At 41.7% G+C, this 18,013-nt stretch overlaps 1 protein-coding gene across 1 annotated transcript; it reads right to left on the reverse strand.

Moving 5' to 3' along the window:
• Positions 1-1,144: 1,144 nt before the first annotated feature.
• Positions 1,145-17,808, reverse strand: clic4 (chloride intracellular channel 4). The gene is made up of 6 exons (XM_029494349.1): positions 17,507-17,808; positions 7,254-7,363; positions 5,172-5,297; positions 4,675-4,781; positions 3,475-3,656; positions 1,145-2,490 (listed from the first exon to the last, which is right to left on the reverse strand). Exons 1-6 carry the CDS (start codon positions 17,573-17,575, stop codon positions 2,326-2,328), a joined length of 759 nt encoding a protein of 252 aa, XP_029350209.1. The 5' UTR covers positions 17,576-17,808; the 3' UTR covers positions 1,145-2,325.
• Between the last annotated feature and the right edge of the window lie 205 nt (positions 17,809-18,013).

Raw genomic sequence — 18,013 nt, forward strand, 5'->3', positions numbered from 1 at the left:
ACTAGTAACCAAGCCCTTTGACACTTGGACTTTGTGTCCCATTTGTCTTGATCATCTCTGAAATCCTTATTGAAAACCATCCATGCATCCATCCATCTTCTATCGTTTTCTCCCCCCTCTGGGTTGCAGGGGTTGCTGGAGCCAATCCCAGCTCACTCTGGGTGAGGGTACACCCTGGACAGGTCACCAATCCATCAGAGGGCCAACACACACAGACGGAGACCAACAACCACTCACACTCCCACCTACAGACAATTTACAGTAACCAGTGAACCCAAATGTGATGTTTGGATGGTGGGAGGAAACCCATGCAGGCACAGGGAGAACATGCAAACTCCACACAGCAAAGGCCCCAGGTTGGGACCGAACCTGCGACCTTGTTGTGACCGTATTGCAGCCGTCTTGCTCCGTTATTGAAAACCATCTGTGGTAAAGTCAATTGAATAGACATGATTTGAAAAGACACACCTGTCTTTAAAACCTTTTGAAATTGTTTTAGCTGCAACATAAATGTAAAAAAGGGTCTCAACACTCTCTAAATGCACTGCATAATTACATTGAAGGATTGAACAACAAGTCAGAGTGCCAATTAGAAGTTTATTTCAATTCAGTCAATATTAAGAAAAAAAAAAGGGTGGGGGGGGCATAACATAGCTTAGGTATAGTATTCTACAACTTCGCATGTTGAAATGAAGCAATCTCTGAAAAACCTTCTTGCAAACATCCACAGAGACAAAACAAGTAAGGCAAAGAGGAGGTGGGTTAGTCAAGAATTACGATTCAAGCAGCCAAGAATTGGCCCCGTTTACCTCAATATTCAGATGGCATGTATAAAAATTACACGTTGTATTCTGAGCAATCAAAACAAATTATTTACAATTCCTTTATCAATCAAATTTGTTTCAAAACAAACTGGAGAAAACAAAACAGGTTTTGCTTAATCCAAACTAAAGCACTTTTGGAGCTACTGTATCATGACATACATTCACTACCACAGAGATCAATCTACACAATGACGAGAATGTGAAATTCAAGCAGGTATACAGTATATTTCATTGCTACTCTCCTCAGTTCATTTTGTCATAAATACCTTTACTGTTGCCTTTTCTTTGTGCCTGACTGCCCATTAGTGTCCTCCATCCTGTAGGCTACAGAGAAACAGGCTGTGAGTATGTGTGGTCTCCTCATTGTTTTTTTTTTTAACTTCACTAGTGTTATCCTATCCACAGTGAGAACAGAATAATGTGTTTTGGTCTGCAATGCGCAATCTGACCTCCCACTACAGTCAGCATGAACACAAAGTAAAGACTTTCCTCCTTGTTGTTTAAGATAAGAAAGAGTTGCTAGTGTCTGTGTGGACATTTTTCATGGCAATATGACGCTTTAGAAAAGGCCAGTTGAATGTGTCTGCAAGCTACATATGGTTGAATACTTTCTTTTTTTTTTTTCTTTTTTTTTTTTTTTAGCCCTCAGGTCATTTTCTTCCTGAGTTGTTACTTCAGCCGATAAAGAAAATTTCCTACAATTCTACTGAGCTGAGCTACGAGACTTTTGCCTGATTGAGGCAACGAGGAAAATCAGAGCATGGATAGCAGGTAGCATTACCTGTAGTTAGTTTTGATTTATTGTGAACATCTTAACGGTAAAATAAAGTATCTCTCACTTGATATGTCAACCCCACAGATTTTGGATTAGCTTCAGCTTCAACTTAAACCAGCCAAATACTTGAGCTGAAACACTGAAGCTTCAACACTGTTTACAATGTCTCTTAATAGGCCAAAAGACAGGAAATTATATATATATTAAAAAAAAAAAAAAAAAAAAAAAAAAGCTTCTCAGTGTTTCATTTTGATAGCATACCCAAAGAGAGCAACCTCAATATTAAAACAGACAACAGAAAATTAACAGCACATGGCCTTTCACCTTTGCACGGAGAGGTCACTTTGAAGGTCACTTTATCAGGGAGGGTGTTTGATGAGGCTCCCAACATTGATGGGCACTGATACACTGTCTGGCTGATTCTACGTCACCTCATCACCTCACAGTGCTTCACAACATTCATCAGGAAATGACAGGAGCAATTCAAGATGGAACAACTGTGGCTTTTGCTGTACCAACTAAATTTTCATAAAAAAAGAAAAAAGGTTCATGCATTGGAGATTTTGCTCTAAATGAGGAGAGAAGGAAAAAGAAGTCCAGAGTTTTTTTCTTTCTCGTGAATGAGCACATCAGTCCTGGTGCTAAGGAGAGAGGAGTGTACAGGAGTAGTCTAGAGGAGGGGGTTAGGCTGTGACGGATGAAGGGAGGTGGTCAGGACAGAGGAGTTTATTTGACCAGCCTCTTGGCTACATCTGCGTAGGCAATTTCGATCTCCTTGTCACTGGGGCAGGTGTTGGTGAATTCTTCGCGTGTGTAGGCAATATTCAGGTACTTCCAGATGGCTGTCATTTCTTTGGGGATGTCGAAACCTCTGTACTTTTTGGCTACCACCTGCGTGGAGAGGTAACACAATCCATAAATGAAAGAAATAATAAACAAATTCATGATAAAGCTAACAAATGGAACTACTAAATCTTCTCTTTAGATTCACCGTGTGTAGTATTTTTGTTTGCTTCTTTGCATTTGCTTGGTAGCCATCAAATCTGTCTAATAATTGAAGAATGTGATAATTGATGACATACGTGTGAAAGATTAATCTGCAGGTAAATGGATTAACTGATTCTTTGGGCTAAATTAACCACTCAGTTACACATTTTGGGCTCAAGTACAGTCTGAAAAACATTTTTCACTGCTTTTAAAAAAGTGACATAATTTAAATTTACAATTAAAATTGAGACAAGAATTTGTTGAAGCCTTGAAATTATTAATGTTAAAAACACTCTAGTTGTCTAACAAATTATCTCATGATGCCAATCCTCTGAGGTTTAATGCTTGTAATAGTTGTATAGTTCTCCATGAACTTAGTATAATTATTTAAAAAAGGGGAAGAAGAAAAAAAAAACAAAGAAAAAAGACCGTCTGCCTACCGTCTGCCTACACCAGCTGTCAGTATTAATATATACTGACAGCTGGGTCATTAATTCACATTTACCCACTTTTAAAATGTGATGTGAAGGTTTTCTCCTTTCCTTGTATAATCATGGTAAACTGAATACCTTTGGATTTTGAGTTGTTTGTCAAACAAAACAAGACATTATGGCCTAAGAGAAATTGTGATTTAATTTTCATCTAATTTGAGATTATATGCATTAATCTTCGAAATTATTTTTGATAATGGAAATCATTTTTTTAGACTCCTAGAGCTTTGTATTACTGTCATGAAACTGATTTTGAGAAATATTAACATCAACAGTGATAGATTGTGAACACAGCGCTCATTGTCTCAAAGGCATAGAAACATCTTCTCTCACTCTGGTGGTTCTCACCAGTTAGGCTGAAGTTGGGTGGAGCTATACTTCAGTTTTCCTAACTCACCTTAACTATATGCAGCTTGGGCAGCAGGTTGCAGTCAGCAAGAGTCATTTCATCACCATCCAGGAACTTGCGGTTGGAGACCTTGACGTCCTCAATGCTATTGTGGTCTATTTCATCAGGCAGCGGTGAGTGCAGATACTCATCCAGCTTCTGGAGAGTCTTCAGCAGCCCACGCTCCAGAGCTAGGTAGAGACAGAAGAGATATTGTAAAACGCACTTCAGGCTAAGCAGTGGATTCATTGCTCACACTGAACATCATATAGTCAGTATGAGCAATGCTGGCAGTTTTCAACTTTCCATACTCTGCTGTCTGCAAGCCAACCACAAGAGGGCAGTAATTCATCACAAAGTATACAAAGAATGAAACCTGACAGGAGGAGCTGTTACTTCAACACATGTATAACATCACAACTGTGTAATACAACAGCCCAGTTACAAATACCCCGTTTAAAATGCTCTGAATACCCACTTAACCAAACACTCCATATTTAAAAAAAACTACAGAATGTGATTGGTTGGATATAATCCATCTGTAGATTACTCATCAGCACTTTACTCTGTTCTTGAAAAATATATGAACATAGCTGTAGACTTGACTCAGCAGTCCTGCGGAAAGCCTTGGAAAGCCCTTATCATTGAACAATGATAATCAGGCCGAAACTCTTGTTGACATAGCCTTGGCTTTCATATCCACCTCAGCACACTTCAATATTTTCCCATCGTGGAAAACAGCCAAGGAAAATGTGGTACAATCTCTTTATTTTGGATGTTATAAACATCAGTCCAGGAAGTTGCTCCATGAAGTGTTTCACCCAGGAAATAACAGAAACTCCAAGACAAAAGATTACATAATTATGGCAGTATTCAAATTATCTTATCTGGTAGGTTCATGATATTGTCTTTCTCTTGAGGACGCCGTGGTTCATAAACTAAGAGCAGGATGGATGACATTTAAAGAGCAGTTCACTGTCAGGAAGTGTTTTTCCACAGAGCTCTACCAGGTGAGACAGAGCATGAGGAGGAGGCTGGAGGAGAGGGCAGAACAAAAGCTCTGTGTTCCTGAATGAAGCCAACAATCCACCAATCAGCACAGGGCTTACAATGCTGCCTAGCAACCAGATAATTCTCCCTACACAAAAGGGAGGTTTCTGGTCTCTGTTCTTAACCAGTGTACGTGTCAAGCAAACACAGGTCACTTACCCTCGTTTGCATCTGGTTTGGAGTTCTTGATGAATGCTGAAAACTTGGCAAAGATGTCCATACCAGCTGTGTTTGACTCTGGGTGTCTTGCACCAAGCTTAATGTACCTGAACAGAGGGGCAAACAGGTCAACATTAATGTTGCAATTATGAGGACTTTAAAATGGTAAGTCTGGTGATATTCTGAAATTTTTCTGTCTACATCCTGGCCATTTGCAATACAAAAATTAAGATGAATAAGCGATGCAGTGTATTTTGACTCAGTTTAACATATACCATCCTACTGTTGTTGAATCTCACGAAAGTATCTAATCTGAAATTATGTGCTTCTGAAAATAGTTGGTTGATAATTTAGAATAAATAAACAATTTCTCAGGTTAAATATATGCAAGGTCTCTGCTCTTTGTTTGTTGTCAAGGATCATGGACAAGCTACCAGACAGTGGCAGCACTGCAGTGTGTTAGCAAGCTGTTAGCCCATGAACAGGGAGGCACTCACTTGGGTGGGCAGAGGACATCCTCAAGGAACTCCTCGATCTTGTTGACGTCAGTTTTGACCTCACCGTTGAAGGTGATGAAAGGTGGGTGTGTACCAGGGGCCAGATTCTGGAGGTCTGCCGGCTTCCTGGTGGACAGAGATGGGGGGGAATTTCAGTGGATTGAAAACAAGCAGCATCGAACCATACAACCAATTAAAGCCATTTTACGATGCATGTACACATTTTTCATGTAAACATTGTTAGTTTGCAATAGCACACCGAGTACTTACACTGTTTTAGTGATAAAGGTCTTAAGATAAGACTCATAACCGCTCTGATTTATTCTGGTGAAATACTTAAATATTTATTTTATTCACTTCTTATAATTCAAGAAACAGTGTGCTCTTGCTCTGTGATAACCAGCTGCACTTAGATAGTCAAAAAACAACAACAAAACACAAATAAAAAATTCCCAAGAGCCACCTTGTCGTCATCTTTATTAATTGCTTCAATATCTCAGGCAGGCAGATGACACAAACATACAAACAAAATTGAGCATGTGTTGGATGAGTAGTGTGGCTATAACTGACTCAACAGCTTAGAGCCAAACAGATGGGTATAAGATAGCAGATAATGTGACTTTTCTGTTTATTTAATATAAAACATCCATCCCTGGAAATTCTTTAATGCTTCATGTTTGTGGTGTGGCAATATTAGTAATAGTGACTGAGTTTTGGGAGAAGCCACCCAAGCACACACACAAAAAAAAAAGAAAAAGAAAAAAACAATGGGAAATTACTTCAAATCTTTGGCATGCAGAGCAGAAGTGGCACCCTAAGCCCATATTATCACAGAGGAGTGGGTAACAATCTTTAATCGTAGAACCAAATATTAACCAGAAAGCCTTGACCCACGACAAACTCAGGAAACATAAAACATAGCCACACAGGGGAATAACATGAGACTTTCACTTCCATCAACAAAATGAAATGTCTTCAGTTTAAATACTACAATAAACAAACCATGGGTATGGCGAGCATGCCCCTTTTTGCAAAACAGCTGTTTCATGTTGACTCTAGATTGCAGACACTGTATGGCACGGAAAAGGCAACGGGTGAATCTGTTGTCCTAGTAAAACAAAGGGTTGTTTGAGGAGCGAGGGCTAAAGGAACATTGCTAAGTAGGCGGACATCCTCCATTGCCTTATACAGGATATCAGCAGACTGGGTTTTATGTTACAGGCCAGGGAAAACACATGCAAATGTACCCAAACCTATGCACTCTTTTTGAATGACAGGCATGAATTACAACCCAATATCTGACACTGCTTTCCTCCTTCAAGCTGGATGAAAGAAAACAGTATTTATCAATTACATCTCCGTTGTGTGTTGTCAGCACACAGTTATTGCCATGTCCCAGAGGAGTAGGAGGCATCTGGTGTTCAACCAGCTGCCACAAGGATGAACTACACTTTGGAACATTACATCACATTCGAACCTCTGAGTCAAACACACCAGACGTCCATCTGACCATCAGCCATAGCTGAAAATAATCTGGAACTTGCGCGTCCTGGTTTAGTAAGTGGAAAAACATTGAGGGAGCATTTAGATGAATCACACAGACAGAAACATAGTGGGTTTGGTAAAGAGCTTCTAGTACTGGATTCCACATGTGAACGAATGTTCTCTTGGAACTGTAAAAAAATAAAATGGGAGGGGGGTCCAGTTAAAATTGCAGAGGCTCACCAGTTTTCTGGTCCCAGGCATGAAAAATAACATGTTGCTCACCAAAATCTAGGCAGGAAGTGAGCCAAGTGAAGAACCTTAAATAGAACCTCCAGTTTCTCTGTGTTTATTTTTCTCTGATTTTCTTCAGCCTGGGAAAGGGTCATGGGAAAACCAAATAAGCAGTGGGGAAGCAGCAAGTGTGTTAGAGGTGGGGCAGGATCAAAGCATTATGGAGGCGCTGAGGCCTTGATAGAAATACCCAGAAGATGGGTAAGAGGAAAATGAGCATAACTTTTTTTTAATCCTCATTTCACAGCCAATGAGATGAAGATGAGATGGAAATGAATCGATGAAGAGAATAGGAGCTGGACTTACCTCTTGAGGTCAACTGTGGTGACATTGAAGACTACTCCTTTAAGCCACAGGATCATGAAGAGCCTTTGAGAGAAGGGGCAGTTCCCGATGCTCTCGCCATCACTACCCGCCTTAAATAAACAGAGAGATAGTGAGTTAGGAAAGGGGCTGATTAACTATCATCAACATATCAAAAGGTATCATTTCTGAAGACTGAAAAGGTGGAAGCACTCCATATTTAATCACTGCAAGCTCTAAAAATATCTGGAGCAAGTTTCTACACTGACAGCACTTAATTTATAGATACATTGAAACAGGTCCCAATAATTTTAGTACAGATCCCATCTCTGTTTCACAATCTCTATGGCCCCAGGCATTTTATTACACTTGCTCAGAGAGGGCCCATTCCAGACAACAACTCTTTCATACACAGCACAGACTGCCTTCTGAAGTACTTGAGAAGGAACAGAAAAGAAGAGCGGTGAGCCCCTTGTCTTAAATGCTTCAGCACACTTCCACCTCCATTACTCTGTATTACTGCCACCAATGAGTGAGAGGAAACTTCTGGAGTGATTAAGGTTCTGATGGCCCTCTGAGTGTCTCCTCCTTTAAACTGCAAAACACAGGACAGTAGCATGTGCCTTCTGAATTATGGGGAATGGTAATTGCTCAGTGACAGAACAAGGCATAATTTGATTTTGAGATTATTCTTTTTCACATCGAAGTGTAAGAAACTTCTTATTTGAAAGCTGAACTTATGAACAACCAGCAGTAAAGCCCAAACCCCCCTACACAGTATGAGAGCTTTCTATACCCCCTCTCAAATGCAGTCAGAAAAACCATGGGAAGGTTCTGCAAACTGTCAGTGATATCTTCTGCCCTCCCCACAACCATCCATCTCTTTTCTACTGCGCTCCAATATTTCTTGTCCTCCCATTAGATTACCGCTTGCTTTGCAACACTCACAGCCATGCAGTGAGTGAGGAGAGTTTAGAAAAGTACAAATATGGTTTGGACTCTGCCTCAGAAGGGAGAATAAGCATTTCATTTGATTAACTGAGCTAAGAGCAGTATTTAAATGAAATCTGCTCTGCTTGCTGCTGCACAGTCCTGTCTGAGAAAACCTACAGGCTATTCAGTTAAGCCACATCCTACTAAAACTGATAGCCAACATTGTGAAACTGAAGTCAGATACTTTTCTCATCTGCTCCTTGTCATTCATGGTACATTGACAAAAAACATTTCATTGACATAATTTTACTTCATAAAAACAACCTCACCTATTCATGTATTCACAAGGACAAGCATGGAGGTCATTCAAGTATCTGCGCTCTGGAATGCACCTCTTCATTCAGAACAATACTGTAGCAAAGCCTCTGAAGCAGCTGAATATCATTTCTATTATGTCAGCCTATTGTGTTTCGGGTCACTCCTCGTTCATTGCCTCTGCACTTTTCAAACTGCAGAGGTGATATGCAAAGTGTTTCATGTATGTCAAATGCAAAAAGACCGTTGTTGCTGACAGATTTAGCGATAAGAATACAGGTTAAATCAGTTTTTAGCTCACCAGCGCCCTCATACAAAATAGGTGTTTAATATTCAAGATGCCAAACTGTCCTCAATAGTAGCATTGAGCCAGTCCAGCTTCTTGCTGGTGTGGACAGGCTGGCTGCTGTTGTCCTCTGTGTGATGCCCAGTGGGATGGCTCTGTTTGATCTGCCTGCTGGCTCCCATTGTACTGTGGCTGTCTCCTCCCTCTCCCCCTTTCTGAATTCAATATCTGAAAAGCGTGGATTAGTTCACTGCCTTTGTTCAGCCAATGAAAGTACTCTTTTCACCTACATGATTCTGTTGCAAAATAGTGCTTTGGCTGTGAAGTGTCTGGGGTATTGTGGCTCCTGGCAATCACTAGAGCAGACAGATAGTAGCTGATCCTACTGGGATCAGGGAAATATCAATGGGATGATTGCTACATTTTCCCCAAAGCACCACAGTTATTCATTCTGGATCAAGAGCAGCAACTGTTCCCATGGCAATGATCATACACATACAACATGGAAAGCAGAGCACATACTGTGACAAAATTACCAACAACTAGGGTGAACTGTAAGAAGTGAGTTCTCGGTTAATAATGCCAATAATGCAAACCACACGTTGCAATGTTGTTCGTAAATAAAAAAAAATAAATAAATAAATAAAAAAAAAACTAAAGATGTTTATATAGTCAAACAGAGTGAGCTGCTTTCAAGCTGAGTTCATCTGAGTCCTGCGTCTCAAGTGGCCAAGAAGGAGGCCACAGCAGCTGAGAAAGACATTGCACCCTTTTCTTTCCCTTTTTGTGTTTCTGCTGCCGTGGCAAGGCTCCTACCCTCTGGAGCCTGCAGCAAAGCAGACTGCAGCTCCATCCCAAACACACTGATAGCAGGGATCTGTGGCAGGGAGATATATAATCACTAATAGGGGAGAAATTAGAATAAACAGACAGACATAAGACAATAAACAGACATTTTACATGAGCAAAAGAAGAAAGATGGCAAGCTACAAAGGCTGTTTGGCACATAGCTTATTTCTTTTTCTTCCTCCTCCTCCTCCCTCGTCTTCCCTCTTTATTCCTCTCCCCTTATCCTGGGCCTCTCTGAAGAGTCAAGAGGGGGGCTGGGCATTTAGGGAGGAGGGAGAAACTATTCAAGAAATGTCCTGTTACTCCTGCAGAAGAGCGTGCTGGTCTAGTTTAAGTGATGATGCTGGTGTGGCTCCATTTCTGCTGTCTGTGACATACACTGCTGCACTGTTAAGGAGGAGCTACCCTACATTTTCTGTTGACTGAAGTAAAGTGATCCTCACCATTGATTACCATTTCACATAAGTGCTAGGAGAATGACTTCAGCGGATCATTAAAAATTAGAAACTAAAATTAGATTTTTCTATAAAGCCTATGACCTTAAAACCAGGTTAAAGAGATTCAGAACATCTCTTCGGCTACTGTCTTCCTCTAACACTTTACATAGAGTTGCTCTTATTATAGTGTGACATTAAGAAATAGAGTTGCTCTTATTATAGTGTGACATTAAGAAATGGCTTCTGGAGAAAACTTCTATACACCAACAACACAAAGCACTTTTTGTTTGTAGAAGAACGTCATCAGTTAGCAAGGGTTGAAAAAAAAAAACAAAACTAAAAAACACCCTAATAAAAACACACAAGCCAGGCAAAAAATAGTTTCAAGCCAGCCCTTATAAGGTAAGGCACATCCAATGAAAGAGATGCACATTTTCCAAGAAGTAAACCTGCAATTCACTTGCAAATACAAGCAGCGGTCACAGGAACACTGAGCAGTCTGCTATTTTGTCTCCTGTGTCAAAAATGACTCACATCCTAGAAACGGTTACACCCTCTTTCCCAAGGATTCATACTGAGATTTCTCCTCAATGTGAAACACTTTTAATAACATGTGAGCCAAAGAAGCAACAGCTGACCACTGGTAACAGACTCAGGCTTTATTTAGGCTCAATAGATGAGCTGTGTGTCAACACATGCTTGCTTAATACCAAACACACACAGCTGCCCAGCGGAGGGTGTAAGTCAGGCTCAAGCTGGATGTTATCTAGGAATAGGTGTACAGGACAGCCTGAGCCTGCCCCACAGTCTGACAATGAATCTCAGTCCATCAGGGACCAGAAGAGTCACTGAGGCACAGAAAAATGTCTCAGATATAGTGAGGTCACTTCTCTTAATGCTTCCTCTTTGACTTATTACGTACCCACTGATGTAACAACCAGTTTGACGCATCTCAAGCGTAATGAGTTCCTGAACGAATGTACTTGAAAATAATACGGCCATGCATGTGCACTTTACAGAGGTATGCTCTTCACAAGTCCAGTCATCTAACCTTCAACAAGCAGCCCTTTTATTCTATCAAGTCGTGTTTCTTTTACAAGCACTCATCATCAAGTCTTTCTTTTCTGACTGGTGATATGAGACCAGAGTTACAGTAGCCAGCACTAGGGGACAATGGATCCTGTTCAGGCTGAGCATGGTCCTCCCAGTCTCTGCTCACAGACTAATTTTAGTAACATGGCAGCCCGTGTCTTTCTTTCCCTCCCCAACACACTTCATATTCTAAATTGGGTGGGCTGCTCAGCAAGTTCCAGCCACACTTTGACCGAATAAGGAACTGACAATGCAGCCTTCCTCCTCCTGCTCTGACACACAGCAGGAATGTCTGTTTGAGAGTGGGCAGCCATGGAAACGTCATGGCAATGCCTTTCCCCATTTGCTGGACAAGTATGCAGGCTATGTTGAGGTGAGGACTGTGACCAGACTGACAAACTGGATGAACACTCAGGGTTACTCAGCCCACAATGGTCTTAGCCGGCTTCACTAACGGTGCATGACATGCCAAGGCTTTGCCAAAAGTCCAGTTCCAGGAAATTGGAACTCAAGGCCAGCAGCAGAACAGCAGCCCCACACCTGTGATGATATGTGCGGAGCAGTTTATGAACAGAGACTAAGGAGTATAAACTGCACACAGTCCCAGAAAAACATGAGGAGTTGAAGGCCACTAACAATCTTTATTTTCAAGATGCTTACATTTTCAATATTGGTATCCTCAGTGAAGAAACAACCAAGCAGAGGATGTGAGCAGAGCTATAGTAACTTAAATTGACTGAAATAACATTATTCAGCAAAAAAAATAAAAATAAAAATAAAAAATAAAAGTAATTCTCTACTGCATTCTCTATTGTGAGGATTTGCTGCTTTTCAAATGACTTAAAAAAAAATGTATGTCTATATAAATAATAGTAATCATGATGATGATGATGATGATGATGATAAAGTCTAGGGGGCATCAGTTTGTTGCTCTGTGCTCTGAGTGGATTTAGAGCTTTGGTCTTCTATCTGAATGACTGGGGCCAGACTGGCTGGGTGATGAGAGCAGGGTCCGCAAGTCAGATTGCTCAAAGAAATTAGTGTACTGAGGAGTCAGACCCTGCTGCATTATGGAAACAGCATCACATCCTTGGTGTGGCTCTGACTCAAGCTGACATCATTGAATGGAAACCTCAAGACCACTCAGACACAGACCCTCTGTGCCTGAGTGCTAAGAAACACTGGCTTCTGTGGAAAGTTTGAAGCTCAAATCCAAAAGAAGTTTAACCATTCTAAAGCAATGATGTAAGCTATGTCAATAATAGAACCACTGTATTGAAACTCACAGCAGAAGGAGATAAGGCTATTGCAAGTTGGACACATGGTGAGTGATGAGACCCCCTCCTTAAAAAAACAAACAAAAAAAAAAAAACACAACAACAACAAAACAGCAATTTTGGAGACCCCAGTGAACCAGCAGGACACAAACAACTGCGCACTGAAGTCGAAGCTTCAACTCCTCCCACTTGCACAATGATAGACCCAGGCTGAAGACTATGACAGCCATACATACCTATATGTGTAAAACCCATCCAAATTAACTCTAACTAACGATTCCGTTAGGTCAAATGTCTCATATAGACAGCTGTGAACCTGCCTCGGGAAGAAACACACTGACAATGTGCCATTACCACACAAGCCAGATATGTTGAGTTTGGGACCATTGATTTAAAATTTTTGATTTCCTGTAGTGAACACAATAGTTATCCCCAATCAGATGGGATGACACAGTGTCAGATTTTAATCACAATATCCTCATAGGACAAAAAACCAGATATAGCTCCAACTATGAATCAGCAATGAGTTACAACTGTTTACTTACATGTCAATGCTTTTTTTCCATGTACACGACCAGGTATCTCTTGGCAACCACTGTAAAGAAGTTTTGAACATTATAACTGTAAGAAATGTGGGTAATTTCCTCGGGTCTACAGATATGTGGAGGTATGGAAAGTATGGCTAGAGAGCCCAAAATTTGTGCTGGGGATGGCTTGTTCACTTGACAATTTTCCGTTGGGATAGCCCAAAACTATCATGGCCTGAACAGGAACTTGCTTCTAAGTCTGTCAGTCCATGAGGATGGGTATTAGGACAGTCTTCATCGTTATTTTACACATCTAGGGCCGACTTTAGAATGAACCAGGTAAAAAGAAGCTGCCCTGTCACTCTATCCTCCATGTTCATGTTCGCTTTGGATGACATCAGTAGGTCAGTAGTCTGTGCTATGAAGAACATTGCATCTGTAACACAAGCAGATTGGATCATGCTGACACTGATTAGGTTACAAGTATAGTGACAGGGCAGACCTTGCTCATTTTAGGAGCCACGTGCCACCTATGACAGTGAAGATTATTTAACAAAGAAGCAGAAGTGAAGTCAGAGGCAGATTTTCTTCTGAAACCCGAACTGGTAGGTTACAGCTGCAGTGGCCTGGACATCTTTATGGGCCCATAAGTAAAACCCCATCAACAAGCAAGAGTTCTGAATGTGTTTGTCTTTGAAGTCTCAGATCTACGTTGTTCTAGGCTGGCCTCACTTCCTGTCATTGAGCTTGTAGGAGAAATGCCTCATTAGGCACTGGTTCCTGCACAAATGAGACACCCTCTTCCTTTGCCTATTAGACTAAACTAAGCGTTTCCGCTGGCTATACTGGCACAACATGATATTATATCTGAGACTTTTATTCAGGCACAACAAGGGTCATGTGTACCTAAGTGTAGCAATGATCTAGCCTATAATGTTTTGACATAACCATAAATAAGCTTGAAATAAGCCTTTCCCCATTTATACAAACAGTGATTGCCTTACTTCAGTTTGGTGTAATAACACACTGCCAGAGGGATTAGGCCAGTTTCCAAAGAGTCAGTCAACCAGATAGTTACAGAGAAGACACAGTGACAGGTCAGGTGCTGCAAAAGCAAATTCAAAGTAACAACACAGCACTCTCCAACAGTAAAAAGCTATTAATCTTTGTACCATAACTCATAATGCTGACTGCAGTATTGCTATATACTTGGAACATAAAGTGTTCTACTGGCTTTCCTACTGAAAAGTAAGGCTCACATTCCTGGAATACCACCCAGGCCACCCAAATGGGATATAAAGGATTTATTTTAAGTGAAAAGCAACATGCAGAAAGTAAGCAAACTTCATGTGCAGTTTAAGCAAGCCCCTGGCTCAACATTATGATTAACATCGTCCTATAGGTTGATTGCACACTAGTTTAAAAAAAAAAAAAAAAGTGTCCATGTCGCACTTTTCCTTGTATGTACTTTCATGCACCTGCAATGAGCAAAGTAACTGCTTCAAAGGGTTGTTGTGTTTCCATTAAACCGGTACATCACATGTCTTCAGTCTGATTGTCACATGTTGTGGCTCATAGCACAGTAGGATATGAGCAGCTCTTCCCAAAGCCATTTAAATAAAATCTGAGCAGGGTCCTCATGCTAACTATGAGTTTAAATGAGCATTGGACGTATTTAGTGGCCCAAGCAGAGAGAGTTGAGAGGTCTGAATTGGAACTGCAACTTGTTAATTCCTTTTACTGACTTTACCCTGACTGTCTCTACAGAAGTACTGCTTTATTGGGGCTCATCTGCCATCTTGTTGGCTTTGAACTACACTGCTCCCAAGGGACTGTTCCAAAGGAGAAATACTAACACAGACGGTCTCTTGTGTAATCCAAACTTAAAAGCACTTCTTCCAACATGTTTACTGGCTATGCTGTCACTGCTGGCAAGAGTATGGTAGTCTAGAGGCAACAAGAGGCTTTCCAATTAGTAATGAGACCTTGGCACAGTTGCAGCCAACATACACGAGTTGAGATAAAGCCTGCCTGCTTCTCGTCACTCAGCTATATTCGGTTCACAACCATAGAGTCAGGCCATACGGTGGTGGCTAATGACTCAATAGTCTGCATTAATACAGAGCAGCTGAGGAAAACTGTGAAAAACTGAATGAAAACATAACCTGACCTGTGCTGATATTGTGACAACAATCATTCCCTTCAGCAGTGAATCTCCTTCACCATCAAGTTGAAGTAACACAATACAACTAACTAAGCCATGTCCAAATGGCTTTCAAGAAAATCACTCATACTCTCACTCCATCAGGTAGTGTTATGATCAGTATAGACATAGTTTCATGTTACCACTTCAACTATGTGATGAGTGGAAGCACCAAGTGAAATCAATATGTGAAGATGTTGGAAAGAGAGATTCGCCAGTTTACTCAACGAGCCTAGTATTCATGTGCAAAATTATATCTAATCTGCTGTATTCTGATGAGGTCAAAGGTCGAACCACCCTCTAAGTCATTAGATCATGCTCATTTGCAAGTAAAAGTAAGAAACGCTGACAATGCCGAGCTAAGCCTCCCCACCCTTAAGGATGAGTACAGAGTAAAGTTTTCCCATAGCAATGCCATAACTAGTGTGATAAAAACTGCAGGTAGTGCAAAATCATCAAAGTGTGAGGGTCAACTGCTGTTAATGGCTAAACAGTGCCGAAGCTGCTCAGTCTATTTAGACAGACAATGTAGCAACTCATGTACTAGAAGTATAATTACTCAGCGTTGATATGTGGCAGTCCCCTGACAGATCTGACACTGCTGTGCATGGACAGCACACACAGCTCTTTATCAGCTGTTCCCAGAGGCCCATCTTCGACCACTGTGCCTATGGCAACCTATTTACCTGCCTTTGTCTCCTATGACTGTGTTTAACACAGCACTGCAAGAACACTGGCATCAATAATAGATATGGACATGTAGGATATTCAGAGACGTGCTAGAGCAGTGGAGCCAAAAGGCTATCATGTCCCAATGACAGACACATCTAGGAAAAAAAAAAAAAAAAAAAAAAAAAAACACCCAGTGGAAGAAACTTCTGTACACAATGAGCCATGCAGCCCCAGAGGGAGGGGCTGAGAGGGAAGAGTTGGCCACATATGTAAACCTTCCAAGCCTGAGGATGATGTAACCCCTCCCGAAGGCTGTGAGAGGCAGTTGAGGCTGTAGTTCAGTCTGCTCTGCCTCATCAACACCTAACAATAAAAAGGAGTCCCAGAGTAAACAGTAACAAGACAAATAGATCTGGGTATATTTACTGGATGCAGGCAGATGTTGGATAGCTGAATATCACATTTTTCACAGTTAATGCCACTTTACAATCACACTTTTACAGGGCTGGGCTGACAGTGTGGCACAGGCCAGGTCATAAATGTAAAATCTGATTAAATCTAAAGAAGGTAGATTGGCTAATAAGCATGTTTTATCATGATTAATATAAGTATACACAAGTAGGGAAAGCAACCATTAATAGTGAGTGTTTGGGTCAGTGACATCCAACTGCACTAGCTCCTCCATGCTCTCCCAGGAGATTCAGCACCCCACCCCCCCCCCCCCCCCCCTTAAACAGTCCGTTCTGCCCCCCCACCCCTCCCTTTTCCCCCCTCTGTCATTTTCCCGCCCTCCAAAGCAACAGGCTGAAGAAAAGAAAACAGCCATTGACTACCCTCCTCCACCACGATCACCACCGTCAACATCATCATACTCATATGCATGAGCACAGTTTAAGGGAAGGAAATAGGAGTGTGATTGTAGTATAACTAAATCTCTTAAGAGTATCCGTCACACTCTTTCATGGGCCACCATGGTACAAATGTGATTGATTGTGTTTACCATAAAAAACAACACACATCACCAGTGTCAGGACGAATGACAATTGGCTGTAGCATACAGTGGAAATAGTTCTCCATCATGTTCCTGTCTTATTAGTGATCATCTCTAACAATGCCCTGTCCCGACAGGACACCCCAAAAGATATCATACAGAGAAGATTAATGCACTTTCTGAATAATCCATCACTTTAGGAGGCTGGACATTTTCAGCAGTCACCTCAGAAATACATCTACAGTAACCGAAGAAATAGAAATGTGCAGGACTGGAGCTCTGCTATCGAGCTTTTGTTGGAGAATTAGCGCCTGGGAGGCTCGTCCTTCCCCGCGATGTATCCGCCCTGCTGCTGACACCGCAGGCTCCACATGGCCACAACGGCAGAGGCCGTTATGGCTGGAAACGTTACAAATTTTTATTAACGAGCACAATAACTGTTGTCCGGACCGGATATCAAACACACAACATCCGCGAAGGAGATACTCACGCGCCGCTAGCTTAAGACGCTTTATCTCTACAATAAACTAATCTGGAGGAAGAATAGCCATGGCGCTTTGTCTTTTTCCAAGAGACAAATTACACAGTCAGCACCGCAATGAAGTGATGCACGTTGGGTTTCACCAAATATGAAAAACTTCTCTTGGGCCACTTGGTCTTGGTCCGAGTCTTACCTTCACAAACAGCTCGATAACGGGCTCGTTGTCCGCCTTCACTCCGTTCTGCGGCACCGACAGCGACATTATGGATTATACTTTATCAAGTTTTGCCGACACAGATGAGCTTTTCCTTCTCTGGATACCACGCCCGACTCAGCTCTGTCCACTGCTTCACCACCTCCCCTTTCTTCCCCGCACTGGTTCCCGGTAGGCGCTGAAAGCAGAAAGTGCTGCTGCTGCTGTGGGGCTCTGGCTGGACTTGTGGCGGGCTGAGCTACAAACACATCGCCGGCTGGGCGGTGAGGATGAGGACGATGGAAGAGACGGGAATATTTAAAGCTGTGATGTCACTGCGGAGCAGACACACTAAATGTGGGAGGGGTCGAGCAGGGGGGAGTCTGATTGGGAGGAGGGTGAGGACAATGACGCTGTAAGTGCCTCTCCCCAGTCCAGGGACAGATAGTATGTTTTACACAATCTGAACAAGTTTTAGAAATGACCTACCTATCAGTCAGTCAAAAA

The sequence above is a fragment of the Echeneis naucrates genome, chromosome 22 (genome assembly GCF_900963305.1).
Source record: "Echeneis naucrates chromosome 22, fEcheNa1.1, whole genome shotgun sequence".
Taxonomy (NCBI): domain Eukaryota; kingdom Metazoa; phylum Chordata; class Actinopteri; order Carangiformes; family Echeneidae; genus Echeneis; species Echeneis naucrates.